We start from the raw sequence: 19,407 nt of genomic DNA on the forward strand, positions 1-19,407 counted from the left end.
GCATCTTGGCAGAAGAAAAATCTCTTAAGAGCACAATGTTCCACTGTGATAGTTCAGTGGGAGCCAAGTTTTGACAGCATATTTTGGGCTGATACCCATGCGGTGAAAGGAGAAATGTGAGCTCTTGTGGAACACTTGACCTGCACCAATGTACTGATTTTTCTACCAACACACAGCCATCCACCTCCTGCCCTCAGGACTGCAATGGTGGCAGTCATACCAGAGGGGAGAGTAAAGCATTTGAACCTCTCTCAGTACATCTTCTCTTACTCTCATTTTAGCTGCAAAAGGCAAGGTTCCTCTAAAATCCTGAAGCCAAAGAAAACGATTGCTTTTCATCATTATCTGCCTCTACTCTTCCAATTACTGTGCTAGTGTTTTGCAAACTGCTGTCAATATGAGCTAGGGCCAATTACTCTTTCTGAGAGTTTAACAAGACATAGAATTTAATTACATGGCAGAAAAAATTGCTGCAGAGTAAGGTAGGTGTAAGCAAAAAAAGATCAACTTGGCCAATAATTTAAAAAATGCTAATATTCTGTCTAGTACCTGAATGGGTAGCTATGACTTGATCAATAGACTCCAGATTTTGAGTGAATGCTCAAGCACTGTCTTTGTATGCAGCAGAAGTTGAGGGGCTCTTTCCTACTGTTTCCTGTTATTTTATGAGTTTACTGTACATTCATCACCGCTGGTTTTGATGAAGAAAATCAGTTTTATAAGGTGTAAAATTCCAAATTCCTTTTCATGAGATGGATTTCTGAGATGCTTAATTACTGCATGCAATTTCTTCATACATTTCAAAATCAGAAAGCAAAAGGCAAAAGTCAATTTATTTAAAATTTTCAAGCCTTAAAATTATGTTGTAGAATGGTTTCAAGCTTTAAAAGTATGTAAGATATTGGCTCTGGGACTTGTTTTGCTCCATAACCAGCAGAACAGAAAGCTTTCAAGTAATAGGAACATATCAGGAAACACATAAAATATGTTCATCAGATTCCTGCAATGTTATCTCTATTTCTATCACAAAAATACACGCTATCTCTAAATAGAAGCAGGAAGCTTATGGCTCTTTCTTGTAACAGCTTGACTGGTGTGGCCCACACCCTTCCTGCTGTGGGGGGGCAGGGGCAGGAGTTCAGTTCCAGCTTCCTGTGAGGCAGAAGTCCCATGACTGCTGGTCAGCCTTGAGGCAGGAGGAATTGGGTTAAGAGGCAACTGGGTGATGGGACACCTCTAGAAACCCAGGGATAATTCATATCAAAAGAAAGACATTTTCACTGACATCTAACATCTACAGGTTACAGCCACAAAACTTCACATTATATTTATCATTTTCTTACTTCTTTTGGAAAGCAATGAATTGTATTTCAGGCTTTTCACAGCTTTAACTAAGAGCTCTTGTGTGCACTTAACAGATGGACTTCAATGATCCATCCCTATGCAGCTTGCTTTTGAGAGCAGCTGTCCATCCTTAGTCTTTTTATTTCACCTCTAATGATGGATTCTGTGCCAGCCAATATGCATTGCAAAGACTAAAAACCAAAATCAAAACAAAACCAAAAGTGGCACCTGTGCACATTAGTTTAAGTCTCTTGGCATTTTTCATGCCGATCCTGTCTCACAGCAGGAGAAATATGCAACTATGTAATGTAGTTGTACTGTTTTGAAAACAAGTGAAAGGACCTGAAAGGACCTTCCATCATATTCGGTGAAGTGCAGGGGCAGAGCAGGAGATAAATGCTGTTCTATCCTTTTCACAGAAGATTTTATTCAGATTACCCTATGGCCAAGAAATCACATTGATTTTGAATAAAGGAATGAAACATTTACTCAGATATACTTCTACAGCCTGAAAAGTGGAAATTTTGGTCCTAATATCACTTGTAAAAGAAACATCATTAATGGAGATATGAGGCAAGCAAATGGAATGTATTTCTGAATCAGAAAAAATCATGCCAATCAAGGAAAAAAGCTGCTTAACTGCAGCTATATCTGATTTCATATAGCTTTGCAGATGCAAAGAAATTACATATTTATATATTGATGGTAGAGGGTAGTCAATAGTTATATTCAATATACTATATTCAAATATATGTGATAGGTATGTTCAATAGGAGGAGAGTGATCTATGTGAAGAATAAAAGTAATGAGGGGAGAAAAGTACTGAGCATCAGGGATTACAGCACAGGCCTATTTCTTGTGATGTATCTGCATAAGCAGAATGCAGCACTGTGTAGAGTTCAAAGTAAATTGGCTTATTTGTTTTGCCCCATGGTGTTAATTAGTCAGTGCCACAATGGTAATTATAATTCTTAATGTGGACACATTAACCACAAATTAAGGAAGGCCATTTGGCTATTTCCTCATCCCTTTGGCATCTCTAGAGTAGGTAGTATTTCAGAAGTGACTCCAGTTGCTTTGTTACCCAAAGATTTCAATACAGAAGAAAAATAGGCTCAAGAAGACTGGATGTTTTGAAACTACATAAGGAATCAGATTCTTGTCCAGAGACTTTATTTCCATGATGTAAAAAATTTTGGATCTTTTGAGTATTTTCAGTAAAATAACTATGCCTGTATGAATTAATTGAAAAATAAATTTAAGTTCTCCTGACACAATAATATCCTGTGCTTCTCTGATTGTTAGGCATGGTTGAGTGATGATTAACAGATAATTTCAAGAGTGCTTTCATTCCAAAAAGTGCACTAAATATCTTTGGTCCAGAAGCAAGAAAGAATCTCCCACCAAATTCCTGGAAAATGCATATGCACCCAGACAAACAAGCCCTGCTTACATATTAAGGCCTTATTATTTAGTACTAGAGTGCTATAAAAAGGATCTCTTCACAGAGGCCTAAGTGGGGTGTCAGGGTGCTCTGCCAACAGTGTAGCTGATGGTGATGTGTGCTGTTGGCTCACAGAGTCATTCATACACTGAACTTTTTTGGGCACTGTTTACATGTGTTTATTCACCCTTATGCAAGGAGGATATGCACATCTATAAAGCCTTTAAATGTCTTGTGTTTTTTTCCACACTTTCTGCCAAGTTACACAAATTTTATAGCTTCACTAGCTGGGAAAAAAATTTACGTCTCCTAACCACCGTTAGATCGAATTGTTTTATTGTCATTTTCATAAGACACTCCCTTAAGCCAGCATCACACAGTCAAGGATTTATTGTTTGAAAACTCAGAAGGGGGTGAATGATCTGCCTATAGCGGGTATTTCTTAGTCTTACCAGGCAAACGAGGTTTTTAAATCCTGAAAAATTCCACCCATGGGACTGGTAAATTAAAAGCATTATACTATGCAAAAGAAAGGGCAGAGCAATAGCATGGGATGAGGGAGGACGGTAATTTTTTTTTCTTCTCATTTCTAATGGAAGGAGTGCTGTTCTTACCTCAAAGACTTTGCAGCGGTGACTTGCTGTGTTTGCAACATTTGCCTCCAACTGTTTTCATACTGACTGGATTTCTCTTTCAACTCTGAGAAACTGGCAGTGATGTTCACATGGGCAGAGGAGTTCCTCTTACATGAACCTAGACAGAATCTAGTCTAAGAAGCCTTTTTTCTCATTTGAAAAAAGGCAGTGTGAGTTTGGGTAATGTAATGGAGTTAAATCTAGTGCAGCCTTGATGAAAGAGCTCAGTAAGTGAAATATGTTCGTGCATTTCTAAATTCTGGCTAATGTCTAAAAAGCCAGCTCAATACACTGAAAACACCATATCCAGAAATAAGGACAATGCAATTCTAAAAAATATGGAAGCTTTGGAAGATGTGGAAGCTTTTCTTGCAGATAAGCAGAGGAGACTTAAGCACAGTTTCACTGTCCACTTACAACTGATGAGGCATCAAAGGCAATGTTTACCATGGCTGACAATTTCAGTTTGTACATGCATCTGTAAACATTGCTCTGAATGCAGTACATCTCTCTGTATGTGCATGCACAGTAGAGTCACACATATCCTTCTGAGATATACACAGTGCATGAAGATGTATTGGTACAATATACACACCATACAGCACATGTTGGAATAGGCCATGAAATAAGTAGCACTTACTGTTTTCCCATGTTACCTGTGCTCCTTCCATTAAACAACCCCTGACAGGGATTGGCTCTCTTGAGCCATCTTGATATCTAAAATTAAGCAAAGCATCCTCAAGCACATCTAGGAATGCATCTGGAAATAACTACAATGATATTTCTCGAGAAATACAATCTATGTTATATTTTGAATGTGTAGTGTGAGTGGTGAAGAGCAAAGTCCCAAATGGGGACTGACAGCATATGTAATGAGTTTGCCAGGTAAGATTGTGAAGAACTGTCAGTGACATCAAATACTGTGATGCTCAATCTCAGCCAAGCTGCAGTGCCATGGTGTATGAAATGAAATGAAATAAACATAGTGTAGAATTCCCATTCACACACAATTTGTTTTCAACAAATAGCACAACTGCATTATCTCTGCCTTACTTTAAAAGCTGAAGTACAAAAATGCCCAAAAATGTATCAGACATTACAAATGAGCATTTTCCCCAATACCTTTCTGGCAGTTCAAAAATGTAGAAGCAGAAAAGTACAGATGCTATAAATGATCTATGCCTGCTACAAGGAAGAACATCCTAATTAAATGAAGTTTTTAATTCCATGAAAACCTGAATGTCATGCATGCTTTAGCTAAGCTTGCAAACAGAAGTGTTTGGGTATCATGGGAGTGCAGTGCATGAGTCAGAAAAGGCAGCTGTCACTATGAACACCTCAGCACCAGAAGACATCTCTGCATACCCTTCAGGCTAACAAGAAGCAACCTACAAATATGTATCACTGTGACCTGCTCCCAGAAGCCAGTGCAGTGCTATTTGAATGGGTAACTGCATAAAAGAAAAAAGAATATATAAAATCACAGAGGGTGGAAGCAGGTTGTGAATAGGGACACTAGATTTGCATGGATCAAAGAATATTCAGAACTACCACAATGAATATGTACCTTTTTTTTTTAATTTCCAAATGCATTAAAATACATGATGATTCATGAACTGTGTGAAGTTCAAGCTAGTGGGGATTTGGGAGAATATCCCTAGGGACAGGTTATCCCCTGGTCAGGCCTTGTGAACAGACCACTTATGGCATAGACCATTTTTGGCAATAAGGAGCTGGCAAATGTGAAGCCTTCTCCAGTTGTTTTTGATATGTTTTATATATTTTTATAAAAGTAAGTATCAGACCTCAACACTTTACAACTCCTGAAATTAGTAAAGTGTCTTTTGATAGGTTAAGATCAGATAACTCTGCATAGAGGGATTGTGAAAGGAAAAGAAAAAACGCCTGATAACAAGACAGGCTTGTAGAGCATATTTTAGCACAAGAATCTAGGAGCCACCTGGAGGAAAATGAGGGTTTAGAATCTTGAACATAAATTTGAATAGTGATGCATAGTCAGATGGGTAAGGGGTGAGTGAAAAGCAGTTTATAAATAGCATGACACTGCTTGACCATCCCTACTGTATATAGGGTAGCATGATGATAACTATTTTTAAAATTATTGATGTTGCTGATTAGGGAAAAAAAGTTTAAAACTTCCTTTTGCTTTGATGTTTGCATTCTGTAGAGGCAAACCAAGTATACTTTGGGATCTCTACTCACTTTTTAGATATATAAGGTTGATAATGAACCAAGGCTTTTTAGAATATTCTTGCAGAATACATGAAGAAATATAATAATCAAGACAGCAAAGTAAGAAAATGAAGCTGGTACATAATTGAGAAAGGTCACCAACTCTCTCAGAATATCTGTGTGCATATTCCTACTGCCAGCACCCTGTAGGCTATTTATTGTTTAGGGTACACAGATCCACAGGTTTAGATCTTGGGATCTACTAAGGCCTTTCCTATATTTGTTTAGCTTTAAGCAGTGCTAGATTGATTTGCTTTTGTTAAAAGTGTGTTATGCAGGAGTATGAAAAAGTGCTTCATGTACCATGGCCCCTGCCCTCAGATGTTCAGATCAGACATCTCTCACTGCCTATACCAGTACAGAAGTAATAAATTTCTATCACAATTTTACACTGAAAAAGCCAAACATATACTATAATGTATTTTGTTGCCTGTTCAGAGGCTGACAGTGATTGGGGTCTATTTTACAAAGCTTTCTCCAGACTACCCATTGGCTCCTGTCTGGCTATCGCTTCTGACTTTTTGGTCCTTTTCATATGGAGTCTAATCCTGTATTATTGCAATTAACAGAGACTGGTCTCTGAAAAGCCAGCTTTCAGAGCTGTGTGGAGAGTTAATGGGACTGAGCTGTTTGTCTACCATAAGAATTATGCTTTCTACTGTGTTGCTGACTTAATTTTCCTCAGATGAAATATTACACCATTGTACTTCCTAAAATTAATTCTGTGTCATTGGTCTTGCATTGTTCTTCTTCTGCAACCTATTATGTGCACCTGTGATCATAAATAATATATCCACTAGTGCATACAGCTAAAATTTTTGTGTGTGTATGGGTTTAAAGCAAATACAGCAACATATAAAATACAAATTAAATTGATGCCCACCGTACTTGTAACACAGCCAAATTCTTAATATTTTATAGTGCATATTCCATTAAATAAATAACAACTAAATTGATCTATGCTACAATATGTGTATACATACACGTTTCATGATGCCTGTAAATAACATTTTAAAGCCTGTTCACACATCAAAAGACAGGTTGTTTATTTCTCTGTTAGAACAATCCAAGGATTTAACTCTTCCTATTATGTAAACAGTGGTGACAGACGCTTTCAAGGAAGCTTAACGTCAATAAAAATAATAGTTTCCCTTTTTAAAATCAATACTAATATACCATAAATCCCCCGATGAACTCCGGCTTCCTTACATGCTCTCACATTTTGTGTATTAGGGGCACAGCACTACTCTAGATATCAGAATATAATAATATGGCAATATATATATATATAGATATATATTTAAATGGTAAAACATTTTTAGGTCAACTTGAGTAATGAATATATTTCAAATATATGCTTCTTTCTATAAATAAAGGTAATTAATTTTCTTTGCAACATGGGTGCTTTGTGTGTGGTTAGCAAACCAGCAAAGCAATTCTGGTATCTTTAGTTCAAAATGCAATTGTGACATAGATGAAGCTTTAACTTTTTTCTTTTTTGTACTAGAATTGTACTTGCAGTAGAGTTTAATATAATTTATGAGATTACTTTAGGGTAGACATTTTAAACAACTCATACAAAAGAGAATTTGTTTTAATGACAAGAAAGCTAGGTATAATCTATTCATTTCTCAAGCAGACCTTTATGAATCACTTTAAAAGGACACTACAGCTGAAGACTGAAGAGCAATATTTATCAACATTAAATAAAACATTCGGTGAAATATGTATAAATATTTCTTTATATGAACATAACACAAAATTAAATAGTTCAGATACACAGACACCATTTAATATATTTCCACTGTTGTCAAAATCATCTGTAAACACCATCTCACACTGAATACAAAAGCAGCTTTAACATCAGTTCTGTGTTCACAACACTGATGCCCCTTTGTAAAATAAGATACTTGTTTTATTTTCAGCAAAATAAGAGTCTAAGCAATAAAAAAAAAGTTTTGGTCAGCTCAGAGGAGAATACAAAATAATCTTTCAACATGTAACTAAATCAGATTTAGAGCAACAGTTTAAAGTACAATCCTTTCCCCAGGGGACCTCTGACTTATATAAATCATGTTTGGTGCAGACCACCTCACAAATACCAGGAAATACTGGTCATGTCTAAACTATAAATATTAAAGCCCTTTTAAAATTGTCTTTATCAAAAATTGCCAGGTTACAAATTGGCAATATCACATTTTTCACACCACCGAATAACCTAGTGTCAAACGGATTTAGGTGCACTTCTCCTGATGATTTTTAAAACAGGTTGTGGAAAACAAACACTTTTTAGTGAGCATCCTTCACATGCAAAAATAAAGCATTTCTTTGAGACAAATCACTTGCATCTGAAGATCACCTGGGCAGACAGTGGAAACAGTGGGGCTCCACCAACTTCTGTCAGAAAATTACAACTTGAACTTTCATCGGAAACCATAGAGATACTGCACACAGGATCTGAGCTGGCTCTGAGAAGGGTAGTGCATCCCCACGGTACAGCTCAGGACAAGGTGTTGCAGGAACCATGTATGCTTAAACAGCAGCACAGCCTCCCCAGCAGGACATGGAGCTGCTGCTTATGGTTGCACCTACCTGGCTCCTGAGCAGCTCCCTTTCAGCATTGGTACTGTGCAGCCCAGATATGGGTTCTCATCATCCTATGTCCTGCCAAGATAGCTTCACGCTCTTCCCTGAATGTAGCGTTTAATTCCTTTCCCCTTTGTATCTTTTAAAGAGGCATGATCACTTGAGGACAGACTCTGTGCTCAGGATTAAGGTTTTACTGGGCAAGTACCCAATGATAAAACTCTGTAAACTCACAGGCTATGTTTTCATTTTCTCAGTTTGAAATGTGGACACCATGTTTTGGTTCCAGACATAAACTTGAATTTCAGGTGGCAAATAATGAGCTATATACTTATAACATGATTTTAGGACTTTTAAAAAGTTTCAATCACATGTAATCATGATTAGAGGCCCTGTAAAACCTAAAATGAATAGGTCACCTCTTTCCTGGTATATGTGTATTTCAGAGGTGTGAATGTATGCTATGCATGCATACACACTCACACACACACATATAACATCAGTTGCACACATAGATACTCAGAAATCAGGAACCAGGGGTACAATTAACAATATATCAGAAGAGAAGTAAACGGGAAGCACTACCAGGACAACAAGAGGCAATTTTTCAACGTATACAGTGTCTCAAATAATTTCATAAGCCTGTTTCAGCTTGCTACATCTGTATGTAAATTGAATTGAAACTTGTTGGATTCCTTGGAAAAAGAAAAGTTGGGCTAGCTAGATGTGCTTACCTGAGATTCCAGAATTGATTATAATCAAAGAGCTGGGCAGATCAGTAATGGGTTTATAATTGCTATACAGCTTCTGGCAAATTCGTAGGAAAACTTTATTAAATCTTTCACTCCTTAGTAAAAATGTTGAAGTTTCTTAGTTTTTGCTGAATGTGGATTGACTTTTATATTAAACTGGATTTATTGAAAGGATAAATAATCCTGGCAGCTGCTTTCATGTCTTAATGTTTAAATCATAGAATCAGCACCCGGGAACCACGTTCCCACCCCAACCCATCCTGTCTCATCCCCTACTATCTTGCCCATCCTGCCCTGTCCCATGCCATCCTGTTCTGTCCTATCCCATCCCATCCTGTCCCATCCCATCACATCCCTGCTTCGTTATGTTTGTATTTGTTTAAAAAATACTATTCTATGAAGCCTCCCTAGGGATCCGCTTATGAAAAATGACGGACTGCCTTTGCTGATACTGCTGTTTGCGTCGTTTTCGTTTGTCACACTGGCACAGCAGCAGCATCTTGAAAGTGTTTCTGAATGTTTTGTTACACAGTGCATAGCACATGGGGTTCACTGTGCTATTGATGTAGCAAAGCCAATACCCCAGGTGCCAGAAAGTTTTGGGGATACAGCTGCAAAAGGTGTTCACCAGGACCATGATGTTATATGGGGTCCAGGTAATGATGAAGGCAAACAAAATGGCACTGAGTGTCTGTGCTGCTTTCTTTTCTTTGATAAGTGACATTCGTTTTCGTTTTGTGATCTGACTTCTGGTCTTCAAGGCAAACTTTTTTGCCAGGGTTGCTTCCTTAAATGACAAGGGCAGGGCTGTCGATGTCTTGGTGACTGATGAGATGCCATCAGAAGCTGTGGTTGTCTCTTCTGATTCTGGTTCAATTGGAAGCTTAGTAAAGCTCTTTTGGAAATTTCCACCATCCTGAACACCTTTGGGAGGGTGCAATTTTTTAGGTTTCTTTTCCTTCGATTCTGTGTCGGATTTCTGCAGTTCATCCCCTGACTCATGCAAATCTTCTGAGGAGGGTAGTTTTGTGGAATTGAGGATAGCACTGTGACCAGGAAGCTTCAGCACAATTGAATAGATGGCTCTGGTCTCTGCAGCAATGTCTTCTTCATCAGAGGAGGCTGAATTTTCAAGGGAGGCAGCAGCATCATTGTTGTTCCAGCTGTCACTGCTGCTATGCTCTTGGTCCCCCTGATCTGTGCTGGGTTCCCAGCTCTTCATTGTGAGCCAGAAGTGGCAGCGTCTGTATTTCTTTCGGGCAGAGCGTTTCATGTTCTGCCGTTGCAGCTCGTAGCTGCTGCAGCTCCGGGAGCTGCCTGTCTGGTGCACAAAGCGTGCTGCCTCTGCTTCACTGCCCGAAGCCTGTAGCCCTGCTAACTCTTTGGTGCGTTTCTCCGTCTCCTTGTATATCCTCCAATACAAAATACTCATAATGGTGACTGGCAAATAAAAGGCAGCTATGGCAGTCCCAAAAGTGATGATAGGTTCACTTAGAAACTGGATGAAACATTCATCAGGAGGCACAGTCCTCTCCCCAACAAAATACTGCCAAAACAAGATGGCAGGGGCCCAAAGAACAAAAGAGACGATCCATGCTAAGCCAATCATTACCCCAGCCCTTTTGGTTGTTCGTTTGGCTCTGTATGTCAGTGGCCTAGTGATGGAAAAATACCTGTCAAAACTTATCACAAGGAGATTCATGACAGAGGCATTACTGGCGACATAGTCAATGGAGAGCCAAAGATCACAGGCCAAGCTTCCCAAAGCCCAGTGGTCCATGATGATGTATGTGGTATAAAGATTCATAGAAAGAACACCGATGATCAAATCTGCACAAGCAAGGCTCAACAAGAAGTAGTTGTTGACTGTTTTCAGTTGTTTGTTAACCTTAAATGCAACAATCACTAAGATGTTTCCTATGATGGTCACCAGTGCAAGGATCCCAGTGAGGAAAGCAATCAAAACTACTTGCCAGACAGTGTGTCCACCCAGAGGGTCTTTGCTTGTGGCATTTAGGGTCATGTTTGTTGATTCCACAGTGGAGAAAGGAAAACTCTCTGTGGTCTGAGGGAAATCATAGCTGCCGATGAGTGAAGCTGCTTCATCAAGGAGTCCCGGTCCATGTGACTCTCTCTTCCAGAAGAAGCTCACATTTGGTAAAAGGGGCGAGGATGAACTGTTATTATGCATGATCATTGTGGCTCTCTGACACAGTCTGCAGAAAAGAAAAACCAAACAAAAATCAAGTGAACAGGTGAAGATGTTAAATAATCATCCTCGTACATAAAATCATTTTAGCACTTTGACAGATGCCATTAAAAAGCCAAGCTGCCTGAGACACATTTCAAGTCAAACCTGTATATGATAGCACTAAGTTTCCAGACTGTAATTACTCTGAGCTCTCTGTAGTGATACATTTGTGTTTCCTTATAAACATTCAATTACAGAAGAACCAAAATCCCAGGAGAATTTGAATGCACAGTAGTATTAAAATGCCCCTGAACTCTGAATTAAAACACGCCCTGCAAGATCTGTCCTGAACTCAAAATCTCAAAAATCCTGGAGCCTTTAAAAATTAAGTTGCAATCATATGAAGCCACAAATCTTCCAAGTTCCAATCAACACTAGTCCCCAGTGCTATCTTGGCTCTAGCAAAATAGAGCCACAGCCTCTCTGCTGCCTCCAGCTATAGTTGATGACAAACAAAAATATTGTTCTGCCTTTCCTTAAATTATGGAGATACAAGCCAGCATAATTTCACTGCGTCAAGCTACTCTAACCTGTGAGGCTGCAAAACTCTTCCCATTTTCAACTACCTTTCTGTTATCTGATAAAAGTGGTAAAAGCTCTCATTAGCACCTTTTGCACGTGCCACTATTCATTTTTTTCATGCATATTTTTGTACTTGGACTTAGGATTTTGCACATCTAATGACTTCAAAATTTCTCTGGGGGCAAAACATGGTAAAAGTTCCTTTTAAATTATGGTCTCTAGAGTCAGGAAAGAAACCTTTGGCAAATGTATGTCAAAGCAATCACTAAACACTTTAGGAAAATAGCAGAAAAAAGCATGAAAGGGATTCATAATTAAGCTTTAATCCTTTTCCCCAAGTACTAACATAAAATGAAAACATGCTCAGAATAGGAACTTGCAATTCTCTTATTTCTCAGCTTCTCTAGTCAGCTGACTGGATCCCTAGTAATAAATGAATTATATTATCAAGAAGAAAAAATTCAGCTAAAAAAGTCCATCACTGACTGTAATCATTGAGGAAAATATGCTGTCAATGTTTGTTTGTTTTCTAAATGTGAGTCCTTCCAGAGTCAATTTATAATGGCACGAGATAATAATGAGTATCACAAGACACTGATTTTACATAAAAATATTTACCCAAAGGAGGAGGGTTTGGTTCTGTCTTTCTAATTAATTTCTAAATTCTGCTTTCCTTTGAACTGTACTTGCTTTTGTTACGAAGGTATAAGACACTTTGGGACTTTAAATGGTGCAGTTTCTTTGACATATGCAGTAAATAGATCAGCAATGCCTTTCCTTCTCTCATGCAGGATAACTAACACAAACCTATCCCCTATTTCAATATCTAGTGTAAAGGAGGTCTTATTGTATCTTTTTATTAATAGGAACAGAAGGTCACAATGAAGATGCCATATTATAATCTAATTCAACCCACTTTTAATGCATTCATCATTGTATAACTCAGAATATGAACACAATAATAATGAATAAATATTGCTCTGGTAAATCACACAGTTAAATGTTAAGTCTTTTCCTGACAGAATGATTGAAAACTCAGAGCAGCTCAACTTCTAAAAAGAAAAATGGTAAGACAGGACTGCTGGAAACCATCCTTGCTGCAATGTTTTATTTCGGAAGCAGGCATTTTTTTCCAGTGCTGTCAGACAGGTTGAGGTCAAAACCAGAATAGTATGAGAGAGATCTCAAATAATGATATTTGCTAAATATATGCCAGAAATTATTAATGTTATAGGGTGCAGACCTTTCTTCACTCACACTAGGGACAGAGAGCAGAGGATGAAAGCCAGAATGCATCCGCTCTGCAGCCGTAAGTTTCTAAAACCTCTGTAGGGCAACAGCCAATCCAGTCAAGTATTGGATGAGAAGTCTGAGGTACATTTAGATGGCAATATCATTATGCTGCTTTTTCATAAAAAAAGACAAGCTGGCATCTTCTAACACACAAGAAAAGATCAGGAAGAATATATTGATAAAGGAGATCAAACTTCCACTAAAATGGATAGAATTAAAAAAAAATCACTTAGAAGTGATGGTAAAAAACAACAGTATTACTAAGAAATAAAAATAGTTAACAGTTAGGTAGTAGTTCCCATTTTCAGTGTATAACACAACCATGAGCTAATCTGAGTGTTAGCCTTGGAAGTCCAAAACAAATACCATAAGAGATAAGAGATACAAATAATCTTGCAAAATTAATATGTAAATCCCACACTATCTATCACTAAGTCCACAAACTAATTGTGAATTATATTTAACTGTAGACTTTGAAATTGAGTTCCAATGGAAATGTAATGATAAATCCTTTCAGAAATGCCATGATTCAAAAGACTCATCATGAGGAGTCCTGGGATCATCATAATTCAGCTGTAGTCTTTCAGACACTGAAGAAGTGTTGGAACCAAACCTTTCTTTCTCAGGTCAGTTCTTTAATGTCTAGACTTCAAAGTAGTTTCTCTAAGCTATTGTTTCAATGAAAACCTGAACAGTCCTTAGCAGTCCAGTAACTGAGGAAAAGGAGAAACTGGGAACAACCCACCATCTGTCTCCTGCTTTCCAATGCAATCTAATTTTTTAAACTCCGCAGGGATTAGCAGGAACCCTAAACTTGCATTGACTGCACTATTTGATAAAATGGAAGTGCCAGTAGGATGATTAGTACAGCCTTTTGTTATTCTGCCTCTTCTACAAGCTCCTGTAATGGAACCATTTAATTCAATAAAAAAATGTATTATCCATATGTTCATCTGCACAGAAAAAAGAAAATATCACTACCACTACCAGCACCACGACAACATACCAGATCAGCACATTTGGATTTTCTTGCCTTTAGGAAACCAAGGCAAGCTACATTATCCATCATCTTCCAAAGCTGCCATGCAGTTTCTGCTATCTGTATAAGTGCTGCAGGGAAAGAGCGTCCTGGGTTTGACAAGATGACAGTGGGATTCGCAGTGCAGCCGCCAGACCTGCTCAGCAAGCCAAGCTCTGACAGAATGATGTGTGACCACGTGGGAAAGCAGCCGCACATACCAGTAAAACAAACAGTGCAGCACTGCTTGAGTGAGGCAAACATACCAAACTGTGAAATGATTATAGGTTTACATACCATGATAAGAATTTACAAATCATTGGTACGATACACTGCATTACAATTTCAAGGCAGGGAATATCAAAGAAAACTTCTTTTAGCCTAAGAATATATAATTACTTACCTGAGACCATAGTAATGGTATACCCTGTGGGTTTGAGTTTTTTTGTTCTTGTTTTTGCTTTTTAATAGGATCTTATGAAAAGTACAGGCCAGAGATCATCAGACACAGTGTACACTTCCCAGGATTATTCAGGAAAAGTGTAGGCCCAATACAGGCAATGGCTATATAGACTTTCATACACATCTATCCGGCACACCCCTGCTCTCTGCCCAGCCAGAGGGAGTGATGTATTTGATATCCCACTAAGACCGATGGAAGGGTAGGAGAAAGCATCTATAAAAATGGTCAATGATTTAAATAAATGGGTATAACCCAGATTTAAAACCCTGACATTTTGACTAGTCTAATTTATTGCACATTGCCATAAATAGAAAGTAAAATAGAATAAACAGTAGTAACAGTTCTGTCACACATTTTCAGTGCATTTAATTTCTCTCTGCTTATTTCAGATTTAAACGCTTTTGTGAATACACCATATTTTACCAATTTTTTTTTCTTTTCTTTAAACCTTCCTATTCAAGAAGTCTACTTTTCTTGCTGTCTTTAAAGGGCTCTAAGAAGGATTTTCTGGGAAGTGAGATGGCAATCTATGGGCTTGGCTGTGAGCTCAAAACTAGCAAGCCTTTATGGCTGAAGTATTTCACATTGCATCTGTTTACACAGACAAGAAAATTGCTTACCTTATTTTTCCATTTTCTTCTGCACTGCTCTTATATACACATTAGCCTAAACAGCAGAGAGCTCCATGCAGTGATGTATAAAAGTCTTTTCTAACACACAGAAAGGAAGCCTTCAGAATGCTTAATACAGTTACCTAAACTGGCACATATACTTTGTTCCAAAACTATTATTTGGTAAAATAAAAATATACATTTGGATTACAAGGTTTTTCTAAGATTATTAGCAAGATCATGAATAACAATTTTTCAAAACACACAGAGTTTTTTTTTTTCATCAAAATACAGTGTATTTTTTCAAAATACAATAAAGAATTTTAAAAGCTTGTAATAGAAGATGAAAGAATCCGCAGTTCTATATTTATAGTAGCTCATACCAATTTACATTAGTGTAGCACAAAGTACAGGATTCCATATGAATGTTCATGTGGCAACAGGAAGCACGGTGTAATTATCAGCAAACATGACCTCAGATTTACCATGACTAAATTACACTTATATTAAATATATTACACTAAATATATTTTAGCTTCTTTAAAGAATATGAATACAGAACCATAGAAATCAAGCACATCAGAAAAAATCCTAGCCACTGCCTTGCACATTCACAGGAGGTACAAACAAATGACTGATTGTCATATACTTATATATATATGTGCATATACATGTAAGTATGTCTACATACAAATGTATACCACATACAGTGTGATGAATATATGCATATAGAGCTGCAGATGAAAGTATATGTATAAAAATATACACTTATGTCTATATACACACTTAAAACTGCAGCTACATATACACATAATTTTGTCACATTATTCTAAATATTGTTATAAGGGAAGACTATATCTTTCACTAATTAGCTATCAGCTTGACATAGATAATGTTCAGTCAAACATATCCTAGTAACACTTCAACCCAAACTCTTCCATTTTGCATTCATAAATATATTTTGTTTTCTAAATACACCTCAATTAAATGCCAGTGCTTTAAAATCACTTTTGAGAATTATGAATTAGATTTGCTCATTATTTGCTTACTCTGTTTCTGCTGCTAGTGTAAGTCTAGGATGAGCAAATTAGGAACTAATTTCTCTAACCATATGGATCATTTTCATTACTTTGAAGAGTGTATAGAGAACCTAATGCATAGCACAGAGCTACCTGATCCATCTCCCTTGCTGCCTTGCAGTCAGAGGAAAGGAGCATCCCTCCTGGGGGGCAGAGGCAAGGGGATGGATGCTACCTCAAGTGTTCCTGCTGGGACACCTAAGGATGGCAGACTGGGAGCACCTGAGTCTGTGCACCTGGCACAGCCAGGAAATACACTCTAAAGCTGGGCCGTGGCAAGAGCCTCTTCTGTGCCTTAATTTGCCAATTAGCTTTTGCCAAACATCTACCATCTCCTTCACTAGGACTGAGACTTATGTTCACATTGCCCTGCCATATCCCATTGGCAGCTGTACCTGCCACATCCTCTGGGGATGTGATTGCTTAAACTGTTTGCTTTTACAGAATTTGCTCTTCCAAACACTTTACTTCTTGTAGTATGAACTCTTCACTGAGGGTTTTTATATTATGCTAGAAATGCAACTTTGAAAGTTTTTTAATGGCCAGTGACTTCAGTGGAAATATCTGCTTATTTATATGGCCTCAAAAATAAGAATAAATACTGTGTTGCCATTAGGACCAGAGAAGAAAAATTTCAGATGTTGCATCTGTGCAAAAAATCCAGATATGCATTTCTGATCTCTTTCACTTAAGACTTACATCAAAGATTGAATTTATTATACAACCTGTATAATTCTCTTGCATATAGTTTTTTACAAATATGCCATCTATAACAAACATACATCCTAGTCTGCATAGTTAAAGGACAGTGATTTTCACAGATTTACTGGTGTTTCTGTACTATTTATTATTTATTTACTCCATGACCCAATACTCATTCACACCATGAATTTCAGTTTCAAAATAATCCTATCTTGAAATCCTCTAAAATGATTCCCAGATGTTTCAGAAATGAGCTACTAATCTCACCTGTGACAGGCCTCAGGGCAGTGCAGGTTTCTCACATCTAGTGGCATCAGGCTTGCCAAAGGAAGGGCACTTGCCTTTCTTGGACAAATACACTTAGTGGTTATTGTCAAAACAATTCTTACAGAACAAAGTGAAATCTTCAAAAGCCTGAGCTTGGACATGTCTAGAGTTTTCAAATTCTTGAAAACCAGAGCAAATCAAGTCTTGCCTAATTAAGATTGCAGTAAATATTGACTATCAGCTCAGTTAAATCTATGAGGTACAATTCTTTAAAGAGATGAAATTATTTAAATTCCATGCAGTTTCAGTGAGCTTTATTAGAATTACACCCTATCTGTCTAATTGATATTGGAGGAAACAGACATGCAGCCTGAAGTTCATAAGAATTACAAATACTGAGAGTTTTACTCACTTTGAGCAAACCACTGCAAACTGACTTTGCAAACTTTGACTCTGACTTTGGGGACAGGAAGGTTTGGAAAGAGGGCTTATTACTACACTGAATATAAATATTGTATTAGATTTAAGTGAAAGAAGAATACATGCCATTCAATTATCTCCTCTATTTGTGAGAAGTGCATATTTTTTCCTTTGAATAAAACCTGTTCATCTTAGAGACTTTGTTTCACTATTTTAATATGTATGCACTTTTTAACCCAGGATTTATTAATATTTTGTTAATTAGTATAATGCTGGATCAGAGTTGTGATCTAGATTTCAGCTCTCTTTATGAAACACTGTCCATTGACTCCACAGATAATCCTCCCAATGAGATATTTAAAGTCACATTAAAATGTTCACTATGTGAAATAAAATATTGGGAACTCTTAGGCTTAATTATATCATTCTCACAGATGCTGTTAAATGCTAGAATACCTTGAATCAACATGGAAAAATAGTGTCTAAAGAGAAAAAAAGAATCAAGTATTGTAAGTGATTTCTCCTCTTTTACTGAAATCACATTGTCCTCTATAAAAATAATCATGTTTGATCATATCGATATTGAGAAGAGCTTGTTATAAATTCTAGATAAAGCAAAAAGAAGTTATTATATTTCTAATCCTGCCCTACTTTTAGTAATACTTGCATGCATTTAAATTCCATATTTAATGTCAATATTAGCCATTAAGAACCTTCACATTGAACAACAAACCTCATAGGCAGACCTCTTTACTATCTTAAATGGTACTGCTTTAAAATGAAGTAATCAATTGATTATGCCTTAAAAAGAAATAAACTTTTGCTTTTTCTGTTTGCTTGCTACACAATACACCTCCAGAGTAAACCAGAACACCATACAAACACTTTTTAAGTATCAAAGAATTCAGAGAGCCTGGAAACTGAGCTCTAAATCAGCTCACATGACACCTGACACAATCTTTTCAATGTCATTTATCTGCAAGAAGTAAATGAAATGACAAAATATCTGTCAAGCCTTGAAACCAGGAAATTGAAAATAGTTTTTTCTGGAAATCTTTACCATGGTGGGAAAAGAAATAGCCCAAACAACAACAATAACAACAACAACAACAACATTGTAGAAAAGGCCCCTCAAACCACAGATTTTCTGCTTTTCAAAACAATATGTTTTTTACCTTCAGAAACTCACTTCATTTTCTCTCAGCTTAGAGCTGAATCTCAGATATTTTGTAACAAAAAGTGCTGAAAGAAGATGAACTCCATTCCATTGTTCATTGAGGGAAAATTATAAAAATATTTGGGTTACCATCAAGGTCTGGCATAGAGCTATCCAAGTCTGGATATGATGTCATGTTTACCTGGACTCAGGTCCTGTTATATGAAAGATCTCCAACATACATCATTTAAATGTGTTAAACAACATGAATTTGAACTTCCTTGGAGTGTCAGAGAATCTGAAGGTTTCTAGATTGAACTATTGCTGACCACTGGGTTTTCTACTGTAACTATGGCACTGCATGCAAGTATTAAAAGAGCAGACTATCTACTTTGGCATTTATTCATGATGGATAGTGTGTCAACTTAACATAAGATGCAGTAAAGTGACTTGAAAAATGCTAGGAAATTCTCTATTAAGGGAAATTTACTGTTATTGGCTTTGGTGATTGAAATATTACTGCTATCTACTGTGGCAAACCCAATACTCCCACACAGGACAGATGGTTTATTTAAAAAGTGAAAGAAAAAAACCTCACAACCCTGTTATGA

The 19,407-nt window shown here is 37.2% G+C and overlaps 1 protein-coding gene across 4 annotated transcripts in view; it reads right to left on the reverse strand.

Annotated features, from left to right (window-relative positions):
• Nucleotides 1–6,697: 6,697 nt before the first annotated feature.
• The window catches only part of CHRM3 (cholinergic receptor muscarinic 3), a 257,302-nt gene continuing 244,592 nt past the window's right edge, over nucleotides 6,698–19,407 (reverse strand). For all 4 annotated transcript variants that reach the window (XM_068184973.1, XM_068184972.1, XM_068184974.1 and 1 more), the window contains one exon: nucleotides 6,698–11,230. In XM_068184973.1, coding sequence (XP_068041074.1) covers nucleotides 9,409–11,230 — 1,822 coding nt within the window. In that variant the 3' untranslated portion in view covers nucleotides 6,698–9,408. The remainder of the gene's footprint in view (nucleotides 11,231–19,407) is intronic.

This window comes from Anomalospiza imberbis, chromosome 3 (assembly GCF_031753505.1).
Source record: "Anomalospiza imberbis isolate Cuckoo-Finch-1a 21T00152 chromosome 3, ASM3175350v1, whole genome shotgun sequence".
Lineage (NCBI taxonomy): Eukaryota > Metazoa > Chordata > Aves > Passeriformes > Viduidae > Anomalospiza > Anomalospiza imberbis.